The following is a 23,550-nucleotide window of genomic DNA, read 5'->3' on the forward strand; positions in this document are numbered from 1 at the left end:
ACTTTGAAGCTGTTTTGTTGCTTGTTAGGTTGGTTTCTTTAACTGCTTTAACACTATAAACAGTAAATAAGACTGTTTCTCAAACCTTTTCAATCTGTTCACCTTAAGTCATTAAGACAGGAAACTGATGGAACCATATCTTAAAGTTATGTGTGCCTTATTATTTCTTTTTAAATAATTTGGTTTTATTTGTGTAATTCCTATGAAATTAGTAAAGATTTGTACATACTGATTATTGTTATTTTCCTAAATTAAAATGATTTGTTCTTTTACATTCCTTTTTTTTACAAAGTTCAATGTAATGTAATAAAACAGGATAATTGAATTAATTGTGTAATAAAAGTCACGTTTGGCTTGAACGCAAACAAGTCCTATATGTTTTATGCATATGTTATTCACCTGGAAAAAACAAAACTCTTGAAATGCGTGGATTGCAATTAAATCAAAAGAACAATTTTGTTACTATGAATTAAATGTGTCAAAAAATTGTTAGGAATTCCTTATGAAATCCTCAGACCACAATCGTATCCTTGGGGATACATTGTAGATGCTGTGAAAGAAAGTTAAGCTATTTAATGGGCTTTAAATAATGATTTTCAGGTGGGTTATAAACAAAGATTTGCTGTGATTTACCATTTTATTCTCATCAACCAATATAAAATAGTGATAATCCAAGATTTCTGTAAATATAGTCCCTTAAATATTTTAATCCATCTATGAATTCATAAAAGTGTAAAATGATACAATGATTCAAACTTTCTGAATTACTGGTTCAGTTTAGGAATGATTCAAATACAAATTGTATCATAAATCCAATCTAAAAAAAAAAGCTGTACACCAAGGGATTTTACAGAAAACCATTAGCTCATCCAGCACATAATACATTTATACAGCAGTGAAGTATTTTATTTCTGATTAAGATGTACTTCCCAAGTCACTTCAATAAAACTTATGGAAAGTCTATTCATCACAAAATATGACTTAATTCATTGTTTACAAGGATAACGATTTGTTGGTAAAACTAGTGTTTGAAAATAAAAGTCGAAATAAATATATTTTGTCTACAAAATTGCCTTTTCTAGTTGCTTTATTTCACTTTGAATAAAAAAAACTTAATCTACACATCTCCTCTACACATCTGCTGCTCTGTCTTTACTGCTGTCATACTTACATAACATTTGAATGCTCAGTTTCACTTTGAAATTAAGGACATAGATGTGGATGTTTTCAGTAACACAGGATAAAACCCACACAGACTGCAGCTGTTTGCCTATACGTTTAGAAAATGTGTGTCTGAATATATGTTTTTAGATTAAACAGAAATGTATTGAGAAAAAAACATAACCAGACTGTGTTATTAAAATTGATATTATGTGTATTCAGGTTTTGTAAGGAATACTGTGTCCTTTCTGGACACTGTTTTTCTGTTGTAAAGTAACAGTCCTTCTGTTCATTAAATAAGAACTGAATATTGTGAGTTGTATGAATATAAGTCAGATATTAATGTTTTGCAATACTTGCATTAAAGCATGGAATATGTATGAATTGTTACATGAATAATGGCTAAAGAATAAACGTAATATTTAGTTTTGTTGACTTTTTAGTATGATTATTAAATGACAAGAAAACAGTTTTCTTTACAGCATATACAGTATACAGAAATACTATCATTCATAATCATTGGATGATACAACTCTCAATACAAATTATTTTTTTGACATTCACTTGAACAACTGTGAGGTATTGTGTCATATGTAGTGGACATACAATATATGTTTCAGAATGTAATTATAAAATAAAAGTGTAATCAAATTTGAGGAAAGTAGCCTCTTAGACATACCATATGCTTAAAATTGTATGGTGATAATCCGTACCTGTAATCTACATCCACACTGGAACAAGATGATGTGATACTGCATTTATTTTTCATGTTCAACTTTACCATTCAAATTAAGCGTATTTAAGTACACAATTTTAACATAATCGACTATAAAAGTCGAAAACTATTTTACAGAAAAACAAACCCGAACCAGCTTCCCCTTAACTTTACAGAAAAAAAAAACAAATGTCGGCTGTTTCAATTACTATTTTAATTTTCGCATCGATATCCGAAATTCTTCTTAGCGTGTCAAAGTCAAATACTTCTAAAACAGACCGAGCTGTACCAAAGTGTGCTGTTTGTGTGCTGTGCGTCATCGTTTGCAAACATAAATTAAAAAGGGACGTCACGCACGCCAGGTTACAAAGAATATACATTAGGTTAAAAATAGTCGACAACTGAGGTGAACCACATTATAACGATTATACTATCTTGTTACGTCGTTTTTAAAAATCGCTGGAGGTATCGAATTCAATGCTTATACGATTGTAAGACGTTTCCGAAGTGCTGTAAAATAGCGCTGTTTAGCTCTTTGAATTTGCAGATGTACCGAATTACAAACTTGGTAGATGCACATTAAAATATTGAATGAGCGGGGACTTTCAATGGGAGAATTCTTCAGGAATCAATACCTCGCCTTCAACGAGTCAACAAGCAGGACTGATCCCACACGAAAAACCAAGCTTTCCAGCGTTTGCGTCTAAGACCGTCTCTCAGCACATGCCCACTTTTATCGTGTCGTGACGTCATAAATCCGCGAAAATACAGCATGTTGCTATCTCAAACGAAACCATAAAGTAGGCTGTACCAAGCCTGCAGTAGGCTGTACCGAGCAGTACACGTGGGAAGGAAATGGAACATTTTCTCATCTAATTTATTAAATCATGTGCTGTACGTATCAAACGCAATACATGAAAAGAGGTAGATTTTCCAATAGTTGTTGATTTAAATTCCAAATAAGCATAGATGTCAGGTTTAACGTTTCAAACCCGAGTCTTTTGAAGCATAGACTGTGGAAATGAAAAAAAAAAATACTATAAGACGGCGAGTAATGCTTTTTATATGATTTTATTTCACCGACAGCTGTTCTTCTACGTTGTTAAAACTATACTTTGTGTCATTTAACCCCAATTGTCCATATTTGAAATAGATGCGCTGAACTTCTTTCCCCTGTTTCTGGAGGGGGGATAGCATATGGCGTACTTTTATCTTCGAGCCTAGACTGTTAAACATCTGCTGTCTCAAAAATGTCATTAAATATGAAAAAAAGCATTCATGTGAAGCCCCCGGCACGTGAATGAATGGCAAAATAACAATAAAATCGCATCATATTTGTTACCTGAGTCACTGAATTGTGCTGGGAAACCATTTTTATCGGTTTGCCTAATTTACAGATAAGATCATCCAATGCCTTAATGAATACATCCACAGGAAACGTAAATAATCGCATCGTGATCAACTCATACGATACAAATCCTTGCCGTGTAAACAGTGGGGTTTTATGTATCACACAGGCACAGACATCATATAGCCTTTATACATACATGGAGTAAAACACAGGACTGCTGCGTTAAGGGTTCAAGTTGAAAAGGTGTCGGATTAGTTTTGGTTCATTCCCACTTAGCTAAACAGAGAATCACAACATTTAGGGGGCTTTCTTGTATGAAACCCCTTCTTTTTTCATGTTCACATTACGGTTTAACTTCAGTTGCTATAAAGCGCGTCGTTACTCTTCAAATGTAAGGCAGTGGGCACAGTACAGTACTGTTGTAACACAGCAATAGGATGGAGCAGAGCTAGAATTATGCTAAAAAAAGCGCCTATAGCCACTGAACTACTGCATTGAAAATGAACGGGAAGCTTGTATCCTGCCACTAAATTGCCACTGAGTGCTCCTAAGTCCCTTACTCAAACATTTTCTAGTATCATCTTATTTTATTCCATTTATTCCGTGTTCCATTGAGAGCAATGACGATGAACTGCTAACTGTTCAGGAAACACCTTGGTCAATTGACGTGCAAAAAAAAAAACACGTTGATTTGCATCCAACCCTTTAAAAGCGACTCTTTAAGATGACTGTAAAAGTGTCACTATATATAAAGTCGGTAAAACACAGTCGTTCTAAGTCAAAAGTGTGTTTTCTAAGGAAGTCTCTGTAGCGCGTGATTTAAGATCTGATGAATGCGTTCATGCTCTTTGCGAGACGGTATACTGTAGACTGTACATTGTTCATTAACACAATTGAAACATGAAACAAGTTAAAAGGCGAAGCTTGAGACTCGGTGTGGTGGATCCCACAGATTAAGAAATCGACTCAATTAACCGGCTTAATTTTGGCATCTCTTTCACTTTCCTTTCCGAACGGAATATTTAAAGACAAGGTACTATTTCGTTTAGAATACCCTCGCGATAAATGGCACAATAATCGGAGTATGCCTGAGTTTTATGTGTCCCTGCGCTCTGTTGCCGGAGTGCATTGATGTGCGCATTAGATTATTGCTTAATCTTATGGGTAATTAATATTAAGGTTATTGTAGGTTCTCCTCCTAGTAGCCTGAGAAGGAATGCATAAAGCCAGTAGTTATTCTGCCCGGTAACAATCAGCGTGCTGGGGACGCGCGCAGAAGAGCTATTGGCTATGCAAATAGAGACTGGGGGTGGAAACAATCTAGAAACCAAAAAATTCTTGTTTAAAGAGACATTTCCCACTTCATGAAAAGCGTTGAAGCATTTGCTCTGGTCGCTAATGTTTTAAAACTACAAAAAAAAAAAAATGAGAGAGCCCTCGTTGCAAACTCTAGACGTATCTTGCCGAGCTGGTGGACCAAACTGATCTTCATCCAAACTTTGGTTGTTGCACGCTTTCTAGAGGTATACATGTGCTCAATAATGTACACTCGCGGTGTACTTTAAATGAATATGTCTTTTCAAGATGAAGTGGTTTGCCTCGATGATATTATTAACATAATGTAGTGTGAAGCTACAAGAACCGTGCATTATTTCCACCTTTCTTATCCAACCCAACTCGCAGGCTTTGGAACAATAGAAACGGAACTATTCTGCCACTATTTCTCCAATTCCCAGTACAAAACCCTCTTCTTATCCATGGGTTGTTTCTTCGTGTATTTTATTGCTGGAGCCGTACCAGAGCTCGAAGTGTTCAAATGAATGGTCTCGTATATGGTATGATCCAATGTAAAACTCAACAGCTCAAGGCTGAATCTTGACAGGAAATGGATATCAGAAATATAGGGGTTTCTATGGATTTTATATTTATTAACTGGTGTACATGAAAGAATGAAATGGCATATATATATATAATCAAGCTAGATTGTTCTGTTCTGCCATTCGCTGCTCTACCATCTATGGTGTTCTTCTTACAGTGAAATTTCATTTAGGGACCCTAATTGTAACTAAATGAAAGCCAAAGAAAATATCCGACTTGGAAGTATGCTTTGAAACATCCTCATTTTTTTTTCATTCATTGCACAAATAAAACCTGAAAATCTGCTGCCTAGCAACTGGTGGAAGGCTTAATAGTACTATCTATAACAAGCCTATACAACGTTTCTAGCTCGCCATTTCCTAGAAAGCTATCTCACCGACCACAAGAGTTGTTGCTATATAAAAGATAGTTCTGGTTAGCTCTTTTTCATGGGGGTGGGGAGGAAAAGAAAAACGACACAGTCGTGCAGTCAGGAAGATGAAAAAAAAAAGAATTTTATATATCCGAAGAGCGAGCTTTCTGAGTTTCCCTGTAGTTTCTGATGCACGTTTCCAGGCGTCTAGAAAAGTCACCAAAATAGCTACAGCCTATATATAAGCAACAAATAAAACTGCAAACCTTACGTTTTCGACCTTTTCAACAACTGAGGAGTTGTTTCCCTGTTTCCATCACTCGGTAGTTGGTCTGCAGAAGGTCCTTCACCTCTAAATTCTCTCTCGGTTTTTTAAATGCAGGTGGTGGAAAAAAAACCAACACAAAAAATATCGTTTTACACACACAACCATAATTCACCGTCAAATTTCATAGGAACGCAATATTCCCGTTTTTTATGGCTTTTTACACTTTTTATGTGCGTCCGGGGGTGTTAAGACGTGTGTTTGCGGGGGGGTGGTTGATGGGGGGGGGGGGGGGTGTTTTAGATCAGTCATTTGGTTATAAGAATTAAAAATTATATCCATAAAAAGGTGTCATTTTGTACCCTGTCTGGGGGCCTCTGGCTCCTTATTAGCTTACTGAACAAGAAAAAAAAAAACCTTTGATGTGTGTAGTCTGGCCAACTGTTCTACATAATAAGAGATCGGCCCTGTTAGCTTGCGTCACTCTGCCTTCAGTAGGCTTCAAAACGAGAGCACAAGTTAAGCGAAGAGCAAGAGGGATAGGAGAGGGGGAAAAAAGTTTCAAGGGAGGCAGGACTCGGCTGGATAGTCCTGCAGTCCCAATTATATGTCTCTAAAATACTTTATTTCCAGTCGTTTTTGTATTTTCTATCATTATAAATATTTAATAGATAATAAATATATATATTCTTAAAGCTTAAACCATGGAACTCCTTTGCTACGAGGCGGACACCGTACGAAGAGCTCATCCAGACCCGAATCTTCTGTACGATGACCGGGTTTTGCAAAACCTGTTATCCATTGAAGAGAGATTTTTACCCCAGTGTTCTTATTTCAAATGCTTTCAAAAGGATATTCAACCTTTTATGCGGAAGATGGTTGCAACTTGGATGCTTGAGGTTTGTATACAGGCAGAATTGCATTGTAACCCACACCTCCTTCTAAAACTTTTAAAGCCTCGTTTCTTGCTTAATATCACTGAACTTTCAAGCTCAAAATGAAGAAGAGTCTGTTTTTTGTTTTCCGACGAGACTTTCCCGGAATTACACGTGTCTGTGTTTTTTAAATAGATTTTATGCTGTTCTGTGCGGAGAGCCGAGGCGTGTTCTGAAGTTCCTATGTTCAGAGAGGAAAGCTGATCAGAAGGGGTTTATAAAACTGAACAGAAGGCTGTCTGTTTCGAATAAAAGTGATCATCGGGGCCCTGAAAGAGGTGCTTCGGTGATTAATTTTATTTTTTCCTCGAATAAATATTTCCATGCACACGTATGCAGTTCAATACGTACCCCCATCCTATAATATAACGCCATGTTGGTTTTGAACTATTGAGGCAGTTCGTGTTTTTTTCCGACGGGTTTATCACTAACTAAAACGCGATAACAACTATTAAATTAGATATGTCTCAATAGGAGAAACGTTGCACTTCACTGTCCTCTTAAAACTGACCCCGGAAAAACCGGACATATTTTGTATATTTTTTGTAAAGCATTTGTCCGCAACAGGGGTGCGGGCCCTTAACTCCTCTTTTACTTTCTATCCTCTCTCCAAAATCCGCCAGCCTCGATTTATGTTCGATATTTGACCATCGCTTGGACATTTCTTATCTTTTGTGGTCAGAAAATGAAGTTAACCCGTTGTACTTTATTTTCGTATAAAAAGTGTTCATGTTTTCACTCTGTGCGATTTTATATAATTTTTTGAAATAATTATTGCGGTTCGGCTCCCAGACGTTCAACGGCGAACACATGACACTATGCTCTGATTTCAAAGTTTTTATCGTGTTTAATCTCGGTTTCCAAGCGTATCAATTGTCGGGAATGATGTGGGAAGCCTTTGCGAACATTTGGAAGTGAAAATCCGGGGTCTAGATATTTTTTTAATATTTTTAAATATTTTCTGAAAATATGACGAAATGTAAAAAAGAGCTCCCGAAGTCTGCTGCATGGGTGTTTTTTGGCTGGGGTGATTGTGACTTGAATTCATTTCTTACTGAATGAACCGAAGGAATGCGAGTCTATTGACAGTCTGTGCCAGAGACCTTGTTCCAACCTTCAAAAATAACATATCTGGACGTTATCGATAATATTGGCACCTATATGGTCCGGATCCGCCCGTTGTAAAAAAACAACGATTTCTAACGAAATATAAAAAACGGAAATTATATTGTCTATCGAGATTTTGAAGGAAAACAAGTTCAGTTTATCCTTTAAGTACCTTTGTATTTGATTTAACACGTATTTGAAATATTGGAATCTATAAAACTTGTTACACCGAAGTTTGCGTGCCCTGTGTTTTTGTTCATCCGGCTATTCGTTCTCTCTTTTTCTTTAGGTTTGTGAAGAGCAGAAGTGCGAGGAAGAAGTTTTCCCTCTGGCTATGAACTACTTGGACAGATTTCTAGCAGTGGTACCTACCAAAAAGTGTAATCTGCAATTATTGGGAGCGGTGTGCATGTTTCTTGCGTCAAAATTGAAAGAGACGCGTCCATTAACTGCAGAGAAACTCTGTATCTATACTGACAACTCCATCAAACCACAGGAGTTGCTGGTAAGCAACAGTTTGATTCTGCAGAAAGTTCTTAAGCTCAGTTTGAGTAAATTCTTTATCAAATATAGACGTCTGATGAATTTGAAGAGTTTTAAAAATGAAGGTTTTTGAAGTATAGAGTTTTAAAATGGAATAGCTCACTATATCCTGTCTGTATCATTTTTTTTGCACTTTTTCTGATTGCGTATACCTGTATGTGTGTGTGCGTTGCATGTCTCTCTTGTGTATTTCTGTATATGACAGTGTGTGTGATCGGGGGGTTAATTGTAAAGGTTATTACATATAGATTTATAAATGCCATTTTGATCCCAGTCACAAAATTAGGCATTTATAACTAGAGTTATACGCACAAATAAGTCATGCAAATAAGAGCAGCATTTTCCTTTTCGAAGTCCGATGTATTGGGACCATCAATCACGTGGAAGAAAACATGGTGCAGGGAAGCTAAAAAAAACAAGGCTTGGAGTGTTTTTGTTGAGGCGGTCTTTATTGCCATCTAGCGTTAGATATTCGGAAGTCTTTAGTGGTGACTTCAGTATTGAGTGGAAGCCAGTGTCTGGATTCCAACCTCCCGGAGGTGCACTACGGAAAAGAAGGACGCCTTGATTCTTGTTAACGTCACAATATTCAGCATTAATTCTTTAGGACTAAAAATGGGTCGATAAAAGTAGCCCGCCACGTTAAAGTGGTGCACGGCTTACTGATTTGGATTGACAATCGAAAGAGAAGTCTAAGGGACTTTTTGTTTGTTTAGGGTTTGAGCTCGCTGTCGTCAAAACCCCCGTTTGCCGACTACTAAACTACTAAACATTTGTGGCAGCAGCTGAACCGTAATTAAGGTCTGGGATGTTTGTTGGGTTTTTGTTCTACAATTAATTTAGCTAGTTTCTTCATATCTTTAAATTCCGCCCTACGGATTTTTTAATGTCACGCTGAATGTTTGCCTGCTTACTTCTGTGGCCAGAGTATGAAAGGGCAGGGCCGGTGGTCAGTGGGTGACCTCTAATTTCTGAAAATAAGCCAGAACTTTTCACCTGATGAGCTTATTAAGTGGATATGCTCCGTTTATCGGAAATCAGGAGATAGAGGGCTGTCTGGGGGTAGTTCCATCTGATTGCATCAAGCGATTTTTTGAATAGGGAATACATCTCATATGGCTACAACAGTTAACCTCTTGAAATGGAATGTGGGTGTTGTAATGTTCTTCACTGGGAGCTACTGTATAACTTCAGTTCCTGTGATACAATACTCTGTAAATGGCTCACCGGTATATGGTGATATCAATCTCGATCAATACAGTTTTACTTGTTAATGCAGTTTTTTTATTGTTTTCTGTGAGAACCTCAAATACAAATAACTGATTGTCCCTGGTATGAACTAAGTCAGAGAGCTTAATTTCTCATTGAGAATTGCCTAGATGACTCATGACATCAGTTTTTTTATGTTCATCTGCCTATCCGTACATGTAATTCTTTGTGCAAATGTAGCCTTTTCATTCAAGACCCCTGATTTACCAGTGTTGTAACATCCCTGGAGAACTCTTTTTTTTCACTTTGCACATTTTTATTTTAGTCATAAGCATAATTATAGATCTTGGAAACATGACATCGGAGGTGGGTCTGAGAGATGTCTGATAAATCAACATGAGGGACTTGAAATGAAATGTGTTGGTTACTGACATTGGATAGATATTTCCTCTTTAAAGCTCTGTAAACATTTTTGGTTAGCAGCCTATCCCACCCATGGAGTTATCCACCAGACATCATTCACTGCCTGTTAATGCTGAATTTCAGTATATGTTTTCTTTTACTGATATAAATAATTGTTTGATGAATCCCACTGTGAGTCACAGCGTACTTCAGTGCTTATAGCAGTATATTTATGACAGGAGTCATCTTTCGGAGTTCAAACAATACAGATGTTTAAAGTCATCCTTTGTCCATGGTTTCTGATTAGATATGCGAGGCTCTGCTGAGGTTTGGCTTGTTAAAACATGCATAATTTCTGGGACAAAATATTGATCTGTTCAGAAATGTTGAAACACCTTTTGACCTGAATTATTAATGAACACACATTTGTTCATGCACAGAATACAGATAGACATAGATACAATATATACTGTACATGTGATAACAGTTACTTTGTGTAGAACTAAAGGAGAACTTTGTCTGGGCAGTCGTTGAAGTAATGGGTAGTACCAATCTCGTGCAGCCCCTCAGTATCTTAATTTTAATGCAAGACTTTTGATTTTATACTGTGCAGGGTTGAGAAAGAATGTACTCTCAGTTGCTTATAAATAGTCTTGAAACTGTTGCTGAAAGTTGCAAGGAATTTCATAGTCTTCAGATAAGTGGTTGTGGGGAGGGGTTTTCCCAGCTGAACAGTGGTTTATTCACCAGTAGTGTTCTGTCTCTCTAAATGACTTAAAAGTATTAGAACCAAAGACCTGAAACCGATGATCAGCCAAACAGGTCACGTCTTCCTATTATTTCATCACATTTGGCAGAAGAAATGGCAACGCTTTCTTGTAAAGCCCCCCACAATGAGTAAGACTGGCTTTCGCAGCTTCTGACGCCCTGCAGAAACGGGAGATTGAGCCTGTGCGTTCATACCGCGCTGTAGAATGCCGCTTCTGAAGTGTTCGGCGAGGTGGCTGGACAGGTCTGGCCACTGCAGACTGCACAGCTACAAGAAAGCAGATGGTGATTTAGGAGTTGAAGAGGAGTGAGCCAGGCTGCTGTTGTGTCTTTCTTTTGGTGTGAATGGTAAAATATTCTGCCAGAGAGCAACAGGGAGATAGACTTGTATGACAAGCCAGAATAACAGTTGCTTGGGGTGCATATCACTTGACTATTATTCCATGCATGTTAAGAAACATGTTTTATTAGTATTCTTTTTGCTCAGACATGCTTGAATGCTTATTAAGTGCTCACTCTTTGAGCCTGTAAGCATACCGTACGTGCTGTTTGTACATAGATATTTATTTAAATGTGAATGAGCAAAGTACAGAGAGAGACTGAAGGATGTGGGTCAAGCTGGAGTGTAACAGTTAAAAGGTAATAGTGATGATAAAATGTGGCATTTATGCCCTAAGGTATTGTCTCTTTTCGTCCCCTCATGTAAAGGTGTGCCAGCTCTCTTTTTAAGGAAAGCTGTTGTTCTAGATCTCTGACAATACCTATTTTGTGAGTGTAGGTCAGGATGTCTTTTTATTCAGGGGCAAGTCGGTAAGGCAGAGGAAAAATGAATGAGTTGCTGCCTTTGATGTTAAGCAGTCCTCCAGTTATGAATGTTCCTGTGAGATATGTAATAATAAGTCATTCCTGGCTGAACAGCATGTCAGTTTTGAGATTCGGATTGATCATCAGAATATGTATTTGGAAATTATCCCCTTTTTTGACAAGGTTTCATGTCAGTACGTTCTGAAATTCTGGTCACGTTTTGATACAGTGCTCAGTTTTAACAGTTATTCTTGACTCAATTTCAATGTCTCTTTCCTGGATCCAGCACTGTACTGTAAATTGAGTGAATTTGTCTACATTAAGTAATTGCCAAGGTGGCCAGCACTTTTAGTGGTGTTTATAAACCCAGGTTCTACCAAGGTACTCATCATGAAACTTTAAAAAACTCTTGTCAGCTGTTTGGGATGGTACGTCTTAGCTTCGGAAGATACTGTGAACTTAACGGTTACCGCATTTTGCAGTCTCATGACCAAGGGGATGTGGTGTACTGGTGATGAAATCAGTAGAAGTGCCCATGTCACAAGTGTTCAGTTTGAAGATTCCTTCAAATTTGCATGCAGGTTCATGGTTTTGCGTACATTTCTTTGTTTTTTAGATGTTTTTAATTGGTTTCTGAGACATATCAGATGGCATACAGCACATGTAATAATAATAATTTCTGGACACTCCACTCAAAGCGCTTTACAGTAATGGGGACTCCCCTCCACCACCACCAATGTGCAGCCCCATCTGGATGATGCAATGGCAGCCATAGTGCGCCAGAACGCTCACCACACATCAGGTATCAGTGGAGAACAGAGTAATTACAGAGTTCATTACAGAGTAATGAAGCCTTTTCATAAATGGGGATTATTAGGAGGTAAGGGACAATGGGAAATTTGGGCAGGACGCGGGCGGGTTACCCCTACTTTTTTCAAGAGACGCCCTGGGATTTTTATATGATTACAGAAAGTCAGAACCTCGGTTTTACGTCTCATCCAAAGGACAGTACCTTTTTACTGTGTTGTATCCCCATCACTATACCCACAAAGGCTGCAGGGTGAGCGCCCCCTGCTGGCCCCACTAACACCTCTTCCAACAGCAACCTTAGTTTTTCCCCGGAGGTCTCCCATCCAGGTACTGACCAGGCTCACACCTGCTGAGCTTCAGTGGGTTACCAGTTGTGAGTTGCAGGGTGATGTGGGTGCTGGCCATATGTACATCCTTATAGCTATCAAAAGAATATCCTCAGACAACAGACATAATTGTTTTAAAAAAAACAGTAATTTTTTTCGTACAAATCATGGTAAATGATGCAAAATTGTTGCTTAGAAATACTTGTTCTTTCTTTGTGATCACCTTAATTACATTTCTAAGAGTAATTTTGTACTGACGGTAGAAAATTCCATTTACATAGTCTGATAAATAGTTAGAGGAGATGGATTCATAGTCCCTACTCTGTTTTTTATTTTTTTTGCATTGGTGTTCTTAAAGGTTTTCTGGCCAGTTTTCCAGGAAACCTGTTCTAAACACACCATCTCTTCTCATGTGATTTCAGTTGTCGTGAGATGTCATACTAAAACTGAGGTTTGAATCATTTCTTGACTGCAAATGCACACTTTTCTGCTGCAGAACTTCAGAAGTTGCTTGCAGAATCTGACATTAATGTTCACTTGGACTCTAGGTCAGAGTCCTGGCATTATGAAGCCTCCCCCTTGTGAATGAATAGTATGTTAAGAAAAATTTTCATGTTTCAGATAAGGGTTCTGCGAAATAAGCTGTAAGCCATGCCTTACAGTTCAACCAAGCCAGCCAAAAGAAATGGCTTGCTTTTGGGTTTAGAGCTTTCTTGTTCTTTTTCTACTAATTGTTCACTGTCACCCTCCTATATGAATAATGGCACAGAGACCATGTATTTCAATTGCAAGCAATTATATATATATGCAGAAACGGAAATTACGCAGACTGCCCACAGAAGCTAATACCTCATCATATTACCTGGGAGTAACTTATGGAGGAGTAGCATTAATCTGATGTACTCAGGAAGGACTGCAGTGCAAGAAAAAGTTTATAACATATATACAGTAGACTCTCTGATTGCAAGGCTGCAGGTATGATAATACTGACATTTAAAGTTTCTTGGATAAGTGACCTTAGAACATTTCATGAGTCAAGGGTATGCATGCAAAGATTTGATTTTCCAAGACCCGCAGGTTGATGTTTTGTATACTCTGGTACTTCAGAGTTCACTGTATGCTGTCACCATCCCAGCACTAACTAAAAGTAACTTAAATGCCCCAGGAGGGGAAATATACTTTAAAATATACTTTACAAAAACTTAGCAGAGACAAGAATACCTGCTCAATTAAGACTTGTGCCAGGTTGGCTTAAAAAGCATAAAATCTGCCATGACAGCAGATTGTTTTTAATGGACGTTTTTGCTCTAATGACCCATTTTGATCCACATATGCAAGGAAAAGGGAATTCAGAATATTTTCATATCTGTATGGTTAATCTAGCAACTGTAATGAGACTTGACTTTGATGCCATTCTTTATATTGGGGTCACAAATGTCCAAATCACCCCCACATTTAGTATTATGTTACATACTGACAGTGCAGTGGTTGGATGAGGTTTGTATTCTGGATACTGCAGTTGTGAATACAAGTTGTGTCCGTATGTGGTGAGTGACCCTTAAGTGGTTGTCTCCATTGGTCCTAACTCCTGCCTACATTAGAATTGGTTTAGCTTGTTTCTCTGCTTACTATGAACAGTGTATGCCTGGACTGGGCCAGGATGCAAAGTTTGGGCTATTGGTTTAAGTGAGCTCTACTTTTTTCCTGACTGTTTTCTCTGTGTTTTGGGGCACAGCACAAAATGAGGTAATGTCCCAGTTTAATAAAAACACGCATCTGACATGGTGCTTTGTTTGTCTTCTCCCACCTACCTCACCACCTCAGCACCACCACCCCCAGGTCTGTACTGAAGGTTAGCGAAGAAAAAGTGAAAAGGGAGGAAAATATGTAATTCTTTTCAAAACCTCATAAGAATTCCTTTCTGTAACGAGTTGATCTGCTCCAGGGGTTTTTGAGATGTCAGCTCTGATACAAGCTGTACTGAATTGTACCAACAGAGCAGAAATGCCTAGGTGGAAATGTTACAGTATTTCAACACCGGGTCTGAAAAAGCAGATTTGCTTCATATAAAGTAATAAGCTTGAAACATGTAGAAACCTGTGAAAGTGCCTGTAACGTACCAAACCTGGAACGGGTCAGAAGTCTGTGCAATTGGGCACTTTTGGGTTTTCAAGCGACCAGTTAAAAATGTGAACTCAAGTGGGCATGTGGTGGTCTGATGAAATGGGGAAATTGGGCACACCGTGACAGGTTGTTAAGTAAGCTTGAGCTTTCTGTGTGGTTGGATGTGCCAGCTGTAATCATGACTGCTGTGGGCTGGGCTACCTTTGCTTTGTGCCAAGTTTTAGTTCTTACACAACACATGCTTCTCTCCCTGGCATATGCCCCTGAATTGAGGCAGTGCGGCATCTGTTTGTGAGGTATAATGTCCAGGAGGTGCCCCTCTGGAAAGATAAAGGGGATTTAGGAATTTTCACCACTTTCAACACATGAGACTGTCAGTTCAAATTGATTATCACCTAAAATGGGGAAGTTCGGTACCTGTTAAAAACATGTTATGGTATCTGCAAGCTGTGATTTCCTGCCTTTCTCTTTGTTTTCTCTGTTTACACTCGAGCGTTATCGATGGTGAAAAGCCAAAAAAAGCCTTCAAATTGTCAACCAGCTCGGCTCTGCATGTTAGGCTTTATTCTGATAGATATTCATCTACAGTGGGGTTTCTGTTGCCCCAGAAGTTCAGGTTTGCTTTGCTCTGTCTCTCTCTACTCCGGCCTCGACACAGAGCATGTATTTGAGATGCTATCTGGCAGAAGTGTGATGTTCTTCAGTCAGCTGAAACTGTCCTGTACCTGTGACGCCAGTTTGTTGAAAGTTGCCAGATGGGTGCCAATGGTCCTTGTCCTTTTCTTCCCCCCCCCCCCCCCCCCCCCAATTTTAGGAGTGGGAGCTGGTGGTCCTTGGAAAATTGAAGTGGAACCTGGCTGCAGTGACTCCCCACGACTTCATCGAACACATCATGAAAAAGCTGCCCTTGCCCAGTGAAAAGCTGCCCTTAATCCGCAAACACGCGCAGACCTTCATCGCCCTTTGTGCCACAGGTATGAGAAGCTTTGCTTTGGGCTCTGCCAAGTGCTGGCGAGTGTTACTTGCAGTGCACCCGGGCACGTTTCTAGGGACGCTGTTGCCAGCTGTTTTTTCTTTCCTGTTGTAATTTGAAAGCAGTCCCGCGCTCCCCCTGTACCCACACACTTCCAGCTAGCCCTCTTCATTTCTTACCCCTTACGCCTTAGGAAGGGAATTGTCTTGGAAACTCTCGTGCTCTTGTCAGTTCGTTGAACAGTAGTTGCAGACAAGTGCTTGCGATTCCAACCAGTGGCAAGTTGAGGGAATTAATCGGACTCTTTTTATGTTGTGCGTGACACATACATCCTCAGTTTCGGTACCGCTGAGAGGTTGGATCAGATTCGGGTGTAAATAAGTAACAGCTTTCTGTTTTGATCGCCGTGAAGACTAGCACAGCATAAAAACAAGCTTTTCATTAGTGGTGGGTGACCCCCGTGTGTTTGATATTGTTATAAAATGTTACAACTTGTTGTGCTGTTTTAAGGGGTTGTAAGTGCAGCACAGATCTAAAATTGCATGTGAGGAAAGGAACAATACAAAATTAACATTTGTGAGCATTGTTTCAACTGTGTCGAGTACTTTTTTTTTTCTCTGTGTTTTGGAGGTATAGGTAGGATGGAATTTAATACAGTGACACTTCAAAGGGCTGTACTGCACACTTGAGCACAGTGAAGGCATTTTTTCCGAGGATCAGTGGCTGAACTTCTAGTACTTGGGAAGAGGGTATTTTCCTTTTTCACAAGGTAGATCGCTTCTTGGAGATCAAACGGAGTCGTGGGAGGGGGGAAGGCTTAAATATGATCTAATGTGTTTGGGAAGAGAAGAAAAAAAAGGAGGATATTGTTCTTGCAAAATAAAATGAAGAGCATGTCATGTTTTCATATCTATCTCTTCTCACGCCTCCCAGCAGCTCTAGGGCGCGTTGACTTTCCCATGTTCTGTCTCAATTGTGAAGATGCCTGCGCTGGCCTCCTCTTGAGCAGGGGTAATGAAATCCAGCAATGTAGCTGGGGCCCTTTGGCAAGATTTTCCGCTCTCTTGAAGGCTCTTGTCTGCTGCAGTGCGTCTTGTCTAGCAAGGTACAGTACACTGCTGTTAAACAAACCTAAACAATGGGATTCTCACTCAATGGCAGTGAGTCCTCGTTGGACATTCTTTCGCGTGTTTCGTAATAATCTCCGTGTAGGCAAATGGAATGACTGTCCCTGTCAGGGACACCTGAAAATGCAAAAGTAAAACAACTTCTAAATATATTTATTGCTGTTGTTACAAACGGCTTAAAAGTAATTTGATTAGATGTATTTGTCGAGCTAAAAACATGGGAATGCATCTGAGTGAGGATTGATTATTGGCGTTGGTGTTAGTTCTAGAAACGGTTTTCCTCAGCACTGGAAGTGATAGATTAATGAAGGAGGGTGGATTCCCATGTTAGTTGTGCGGTGGTTGACAGCTGTGTTTATGATAGAGATTGCTCTTAGTGTTTGAGGGTTTCATCCACCCCTGAAGTGGCTGTCGAAGGCAAAACTGCCTAGACGATGATTTTCAGGTAACCGGTTCTCATTGATTTGTGTGAATCTGTGGTTCCGCTCTGGGCATGATGCAGCTGTGACTGGGATTGCCTGGGTGATGGTGTGCTACTATCCAGGCAGCTCTGGGGCTGGGTCAGGAGCATTGGTCAGATTCTCATTCTGATCTGATCTGTAGTGATGTGCGTTGATAGTCTGGGGGTATAGGAGCTTGAAGCGTTTCCAGCGCTGAGCTACATCATGTTTCAGATGGGTATTAACTCACTCATCATGTACCGTGGGGCATGGCAGTATGTCAAATGACAAGCAACTTGACTGTGAGCAAGTCAGTGGAGAGACTTGCACAGACTTCATTCTCCCTGTGCCAGTACAGGTGTCAAGTACAGTGAGCCAAGATCACCAGAAGTTAGTTCCAGACTGGGAGCGTGTAAAAAAAAGGCATATTTGGTCAAGTAAATTCCTTTAGTTGGAACTAAGTCATTTAGAAATGCTTTGATGCATAACCTGTCTTAAAATTTCAGCTGTTAATTGATTAAAAGTGCTTAGGTTCTGTATTGCTTTATGTCTTAGTAAAGTCAACCGATTTGTGACAGAGCAACTTTGAACAAAAATGTTCTTCTCCCTTCATTTATGAGTGTGTAAGGGAATTGGTGATATGAGCTCTCAAGGCACAGGAGAATATGGTTTTAAAAGGCTTGTGTCTGTCTGTCGCTCTTAAAAAATCTGTTCCAGAACCATATCGTATTTTCTCTAAAGGCCTTAATATCTCTTTATGTGAAGCCATATACATGTGAGAGGCCTGGTCACGAATTGCTGAAGAATTTTATTGAAAAGGCTTGGCAGGCTGGTAGCCGTAACTTCAGCTTTGTGTCCATTCAAATTCAGTTTTAAGCTGTATTTTCCTTTTTTTGTCTCTTCCAACTTTTATGAACAAAACTTCTGGGGTGAATAGGAGGCCCTTTTTAAATGGTTCCTAGCCTTTGGGAAAAAAAAAACAGTTCCGTTTGAGGTCCTTGTTGGAACTTTATTAGGCTGTGGAAGCTGATTGAGTATTAATTAATAACTCTGGGAGTCTTCCAGTACTATGCAAATTGTCTGGAGCTTGGTTAGAAAACAGAAGAAAGGAGACAATGGGCAGCCCTACATTTTATATGCAGAGGCATGTAAGGGTCAGATCAGGGGGAGCACTTTGTAGGAACCATCATCTATTCTTTGGCAGCCAGAGGATAATAGAGAGGAAACAAGCTCATTAAGGAAGATTATACTGAGCACTTAAAGAGAGACACCAGTGTTTCTTGTTTTCTTGTGCAGCTTTCAGGGAGGTAAATAGGGGTGATACCCATGTACACGTCTGCTGCTTGAGCTTTTCTTGTGGCTGTACATAATCACAAGTAGATCCAGGTACTCAGAATCCTGAAAGATACTCACAAAGTTAACCCACTTCTAGCTTCTTTGGGAAACTAGGACAAGAAATTTGAGACATTTTCTAAGTATGTGTGTGTTTAGGACTGGGTGCGTACATTCAGGTGATGGGAACCAATGTCCTTATGATACATTAGCTGATCTGCTGGGATTAAAATTTTAAAAAAATTTGCCTGGTGCTGGAGTTCCTTGATCAAGTAGCTTTTTGTCATTTGTATCTGTTCTGTTGTTCTTTTAACAGCGTAACTCCTTCCTTCTCCCAGTTTCTTTGCCCTTTTGAGCTCTGTCGAAAGCCTGCCTTTCAGACTTTCTGTTCTACAGATGAGGTGTCCATTGTGCTGGGAAACTGATTTTCTGTGGAAAGGAAATGTCAAAGCAGAGGCGAAGCAAAACACTTCCAGTAAAGTAAAGTGTAAAAAAGTAAATTGGGAAATGTATGCAAAAAAAAAGCATATCAAGGATGGACAAACAACGTCTGGATTGTCCACATCACACGTGTTGCTGTAGTTTATATTATAGTCGAATGCAGTCTTGGTAGGTGTGAGACTTGTATTAATCAAGTATCCTGCTTCTAACCATAGACGTGTTGTTTTTTTGCTGAAGCAGGTTGAGTGTAAAGGTTCGGGTTGCCAATCCATTTTTTTCTTTCAATGGATGTAGAGCTGTTGAAAATGTCCAAAATGCACTTGTTTTTAGTGCAATCTTTTAGACGCCTATGGGCAGGAAACCAAACAGAGAGCCTTTACTTTGTCTCTTTATTCAAGATGAGACTTGTCTTGTTCCTTTTCGGTATTTTCAAGATATACTCTATGCTAAGGTTGTTGTTCTAAAGAATTATTTGTCACATAATAATGCCAGGCTTAGTTAAAAATGATCTAATCTAAAGGTACAGGCCTTGTAAAAGATCTTTTACTGTCTGTGATATCCGTTTTACTTCTAAGAGGTCAAAAGGTGTAGGTTCACTTAGAGATAACCTGGTGTGCTCCATAAAGTCAGTTATAATCAATTATAAGTTGGAGGCCTCATTTTTACTAAATGTAAAAGCAAGGCCCAGTTTCATCTGTGTGTTATGAGAAGGCTGAAGGAGATTTGTCATCTTTTGTGTATGGAGGCTTCTTCACTCATGCAATAATGTTTGGATTTGTTTTTCTTTTAAATGACTGGCTTGCATGAAGACCTTTTGACCAGGAATGTGACCCCCCAGCCTGTGATGTATGAATCAGTTGCAGCTGGGCTCCAGTTTTGTTATTTTATTAATGATTGTTGACAGAAGAACTTCCAGGTTAAATTAGTCAACACAGGCGACCCTCAATACTGGCAGCAAAAATGTAATGTTCTGTCCCTCCGGTGCTGCTATTGATCTGCAAGGAGACTGCTTTTTCTTGGTCTTTGAGGTCTGCAATGAGATATTTAATACATAAATGAAGTAACGTAAAAGTATGTTGGTAAAGTTGGATGGTATCCTGTTCATAAGTTAAAAATATTTTTTATTGCTTTTTTGGAAAATTGATACAATAAAATAAAACCTCTTGATAGAAGGAGACACTCGTGATATTTGTGAGTTATGGTGCAGAGCGGTGCAAAAATGCTTAAGTTATGGTCTTGCGGATTATGAAATTGCATTAGCCATATTTATTGTTTTGGTTTACCATTATGGGAACCCTTTTGATTAGAATGTTAAACAATATTACTCACATTACAGGACATATTTGTCCTGTCTCACTCACAAGGGTAGAAATAATGAGGATAGGGTAGTATGTGGTTTCATTGATGATTTGAATGAAAATCCTGTCGCATACGATTTATAGAGACAGGGTTGATGTGATAGGAGTCTGCCATTTTGTAATCGGCAACACCCTTGTACAAGTGGATTTGTAGAACACACGTGAACATTCTGTAACGTGGAAGAGCATAGTGTGTGCACGTTCTCCTGTCATTATAAAAATGATACTCTTTTTTTGATATTCCTCGGTTTCTAGATGGAAATGACACTTTTACATTTGTCTTTCATGAGTTAAAGCTCCTGCTGCCATCACTAATCTATTAATTGGGGTAGGATGTGTCTAGTGTCCTACTCGCCACATTCTTCACAATGATTATCCATTACTGGACAGGCACTGATTGCGTAAAGCATTCCTTTGGTTTGATAACTATCTTCCACTGCCCAGTACAAGAAACTGCTCAAGAAGCAAATTTATTGCGTTTTTAAATGGTCTTCTTTCATTTCTCTGGCTTCTCTCAGTTGAGTACATCCTTAACTGTGTGTTTCTTAAATGAAATGTGTAATGTAGCAAGTGTATTTAAAAATTGTGATGCAATACTGCTGTTTTCCTTTTTTATTTGTCCAAGTTGTTCAGGCTTGTCGTTAATAAATACTTCCCTGGCGGAATCCCAGTTCTTGACATACAGTAGGGGTGTATAATAAGTTCATTTATTTGTCAACACAGACTCACAAGAAGAGAAAGAGGCTGGTTCTGAATGTTAAAAAGACCATGAATATGCTGTCTCCACAGCTATCAAAGGTACCTCTTTGGGTACTTTATTAAAAAAGAAAAATCTCTTTTAGAATCATTGCACACAGTTTGCTTTGCAATTGAATATGGCAATATGTTAATTTGCAGGCTTTTTATTCCCGCGTCCTGTCCTCAACCCCATAGGTGGCCCGGCAACAGTGAGTGGCGTCTTTTCTTTCCCGAAAACAAAAACCGGGAGGGAAAGAGAAAAAAAGCTTTGCCCCTTCCCCTAACAGGCTGTAGAGACAAACTAGAAAATCGTGCGCTCCAAGTCGGTGGCCTGCCTCCCCCACCCACCCCCCCCGTTTCTCCTTTGTAGGCCCGTGGGGTTCAATCCATATCGGCAGAAGGGTCACTGCCGTGATTTTCAATGGCGCGAGATGAGGTGATGACTTCAGACAATGGTGCCACACTCTCCTGCCCACGACACTTGCCTTGCCAGTTTGCTGCACTTAATTAATATGCTAAAAAATAGGGGGGCTGTTAATACAAATCATTGCCGACTGCACAACAAAGACCGGGCATGTGCACCCATAAAGAAGCCAAACCCGTGGGGCTTGTTACACTGGGACGTTTGAGTGAGAGGCGAGAGGCGAGAGGCGAGAGGCGAGAGAGAGAGACTGCGAGACTTCTGTGGAAAAGCCTAGGCTTTTTTTTTTTCCACTCGCCTTTCGGGATCCTGGCCCATTTGCAAGCTGTCTTATTTGCATTATGAATGACAGTGAGGGGAGCTAACAAGGTTATTGGGCTTTCAGACGCATTCTTGTGACCACACGTTGTAAAAGGACCTACAGCAGTGGCCATTGGCAGGGGGACTGTGGCTCTTTATTCTACCTTCCAAGGTTGGAGTTTTTCACAGAGCACACGATTTACTTAGGAGAAGGAAGAAAAGGGGGTGGATTTGGGGTGGGGGGGGAGGGAGGGGGGGATGTTTTTCAACTTGTATACAAGCCAAGTGAACCCTCATTAGCCTCAGCTAGTCATTACCAGACCCACTCAGCAGCCTAATGAAAAACTTAGTTATTTATCATCGGGAAATGATCATGTACTCTGTCGGCTATTAAGGCAACACAGGCTGAAAAGGCCTTAAACAATTTTGTTTTTAATTTCGTGTCACCAACCAAACTTTTTCTGCGTGTGTAGCCTTAAAGCCCAGCACAGACGTCCTCCTGAAAACACAAAAAGGACCAAAGGATATTACATTGAGCTGTGTGCGTCTGTGCAAGTTGTTTGGAATTTTCTTTGTTGCTTTAGATTTTAAGTAGTAGTGAAGTTATTTACTTCAAGTTGTCCAGATAATTTTCGCAAAGATGTGTTCATTTCAAAAGCACCATGCTCTGTAGGGCATAGCAATTACAGATAGAAAGTTGCTCTCAGCTACATTCCACAGTTATCTGAGGCAGCACGTGAGCTGTGTTTGTGTTGGGACGCAGGCTGAGCGCATCAGAGCTGAATTGAGAGTCCTCTCTCTTCTTTGTTGTCTTATTAAGTTTATTGTATTTACTCATTTACAGAGGGCAAATATACTGCATCAAGATATTCCCCTTACAGCTACTTCTTTAATCAATTCAGCAAAACAGATGGCAACAAAACTCTGGGCGTATTGTTTTTTTACAGTGTGGTACAGAACATATCTGAGAAACCCAGCAGATTTGCAGTATATACTGTCGCTCAGATCTTCTATTTAAGTGGCCTTTGCCCTCTTAAAACCAAGGTTTGTGGACTCTTGTGTTCCTTGGTGTCCTTGCTTGCTTGTTCGAGAGGACTGTGGTTTCCATTCTTGTTTTTCTGACTCAGACCAGTTAGTTATAGTCGTCACTCTTTCGGAATAACAGCAGAGGTGTGTTTTCACTTCATTCTTCCCAGATTTCAGCTTTGCTATGTACCCTCCATCAATGATAGCAACTGGAAGTGTCGGAGCAGCGATCTGTGGACTTCAGCTCGACGATGGGGACCGGTCCCAGTGGGGAGACAACTTGACAGACTTGCTGGCTAAAATTACCAACACAGAAGTGGTAAGTAACACATATCGTTAATGTGACCTCTGCAGCCAGCGGAGAACTTTGTGAAGTTTTCTCCTGTCTTCAAAACCTTTCTTTCACTGCCTTTTCTTCTTATAATGTGATAATTCCTTATGCTTATATAGCACTTTTCTGGATGCTCCACTCACAGCGCCTTACAGATAATGGGGACTCCCCTCCACCACCACCAGTGTGTAGCCCCAGCTGGATTTACACTCACCAGTATGCTCACCACACATCAGCTATCAGTGGGGAGGAGAGCAGAGTGATGAAACCAGTTCATACACGGGGATTATTAGGAGGCCATGATTGGTAAGGG

At 39.6% G+C, this 23,550-nt stretch overlaps 1 protein-coding gene across 2 annotated transcripts in view; it reads left to right on the forward strand.

The window, feature by feature from the left end:
• The first annotated feature begins 6,211 nt into the window (after positions 1–6,211).
• The window catches only part of LOC148654493 (G1/S-specific cyclin-D2), a 32,761-nt gene continuing 15,422 nt past the window's right edge, over positions 6,212–23,550 (forward strand). Inside the window, exons 1-4 of one of the 2 annotated variants that reach the window (XM_088646750.1) lie at positions 6,212–6,621; positions 8,054–8,269; positions 15,565–15,724; positions 23,077–23,225. In XM_088646750.1, coding sequence (XP_088502876.1) covers positions 6,427–6,621; positions 8,054–8,269; positions 15,565–15,724; positions 23,077–23,225 — 720 coding nt within the window. In that variant the 5' untranslated portion in view covers positions 6,212–6,426. The remainder of the gene's footprint in view (positions 6,622–8,053; positions 8,270–15,564; positions 15,725–23,076; positions 23,226–23,550) is intronic. The other variant, XM_088646751.1, reaches the window with a different exon arrangement.

The sequence above is a fragment of the Lepisosteus platostomus genome, chromosome 9 (assembly GCF_059453375.1).
Source record: "Lepisosteus platostomus isolate fLepPlt1 chromosome 9, fLepPlt1.hap1, whole genome shotgun sequence".
NCBI classification, from domain to species: Eukaryota; Metazoa; Chordata; class Actinopteri; order Semionotiformes; family Lepisosteidae; genus Lepisosteus; species Lepisosteus platostomus.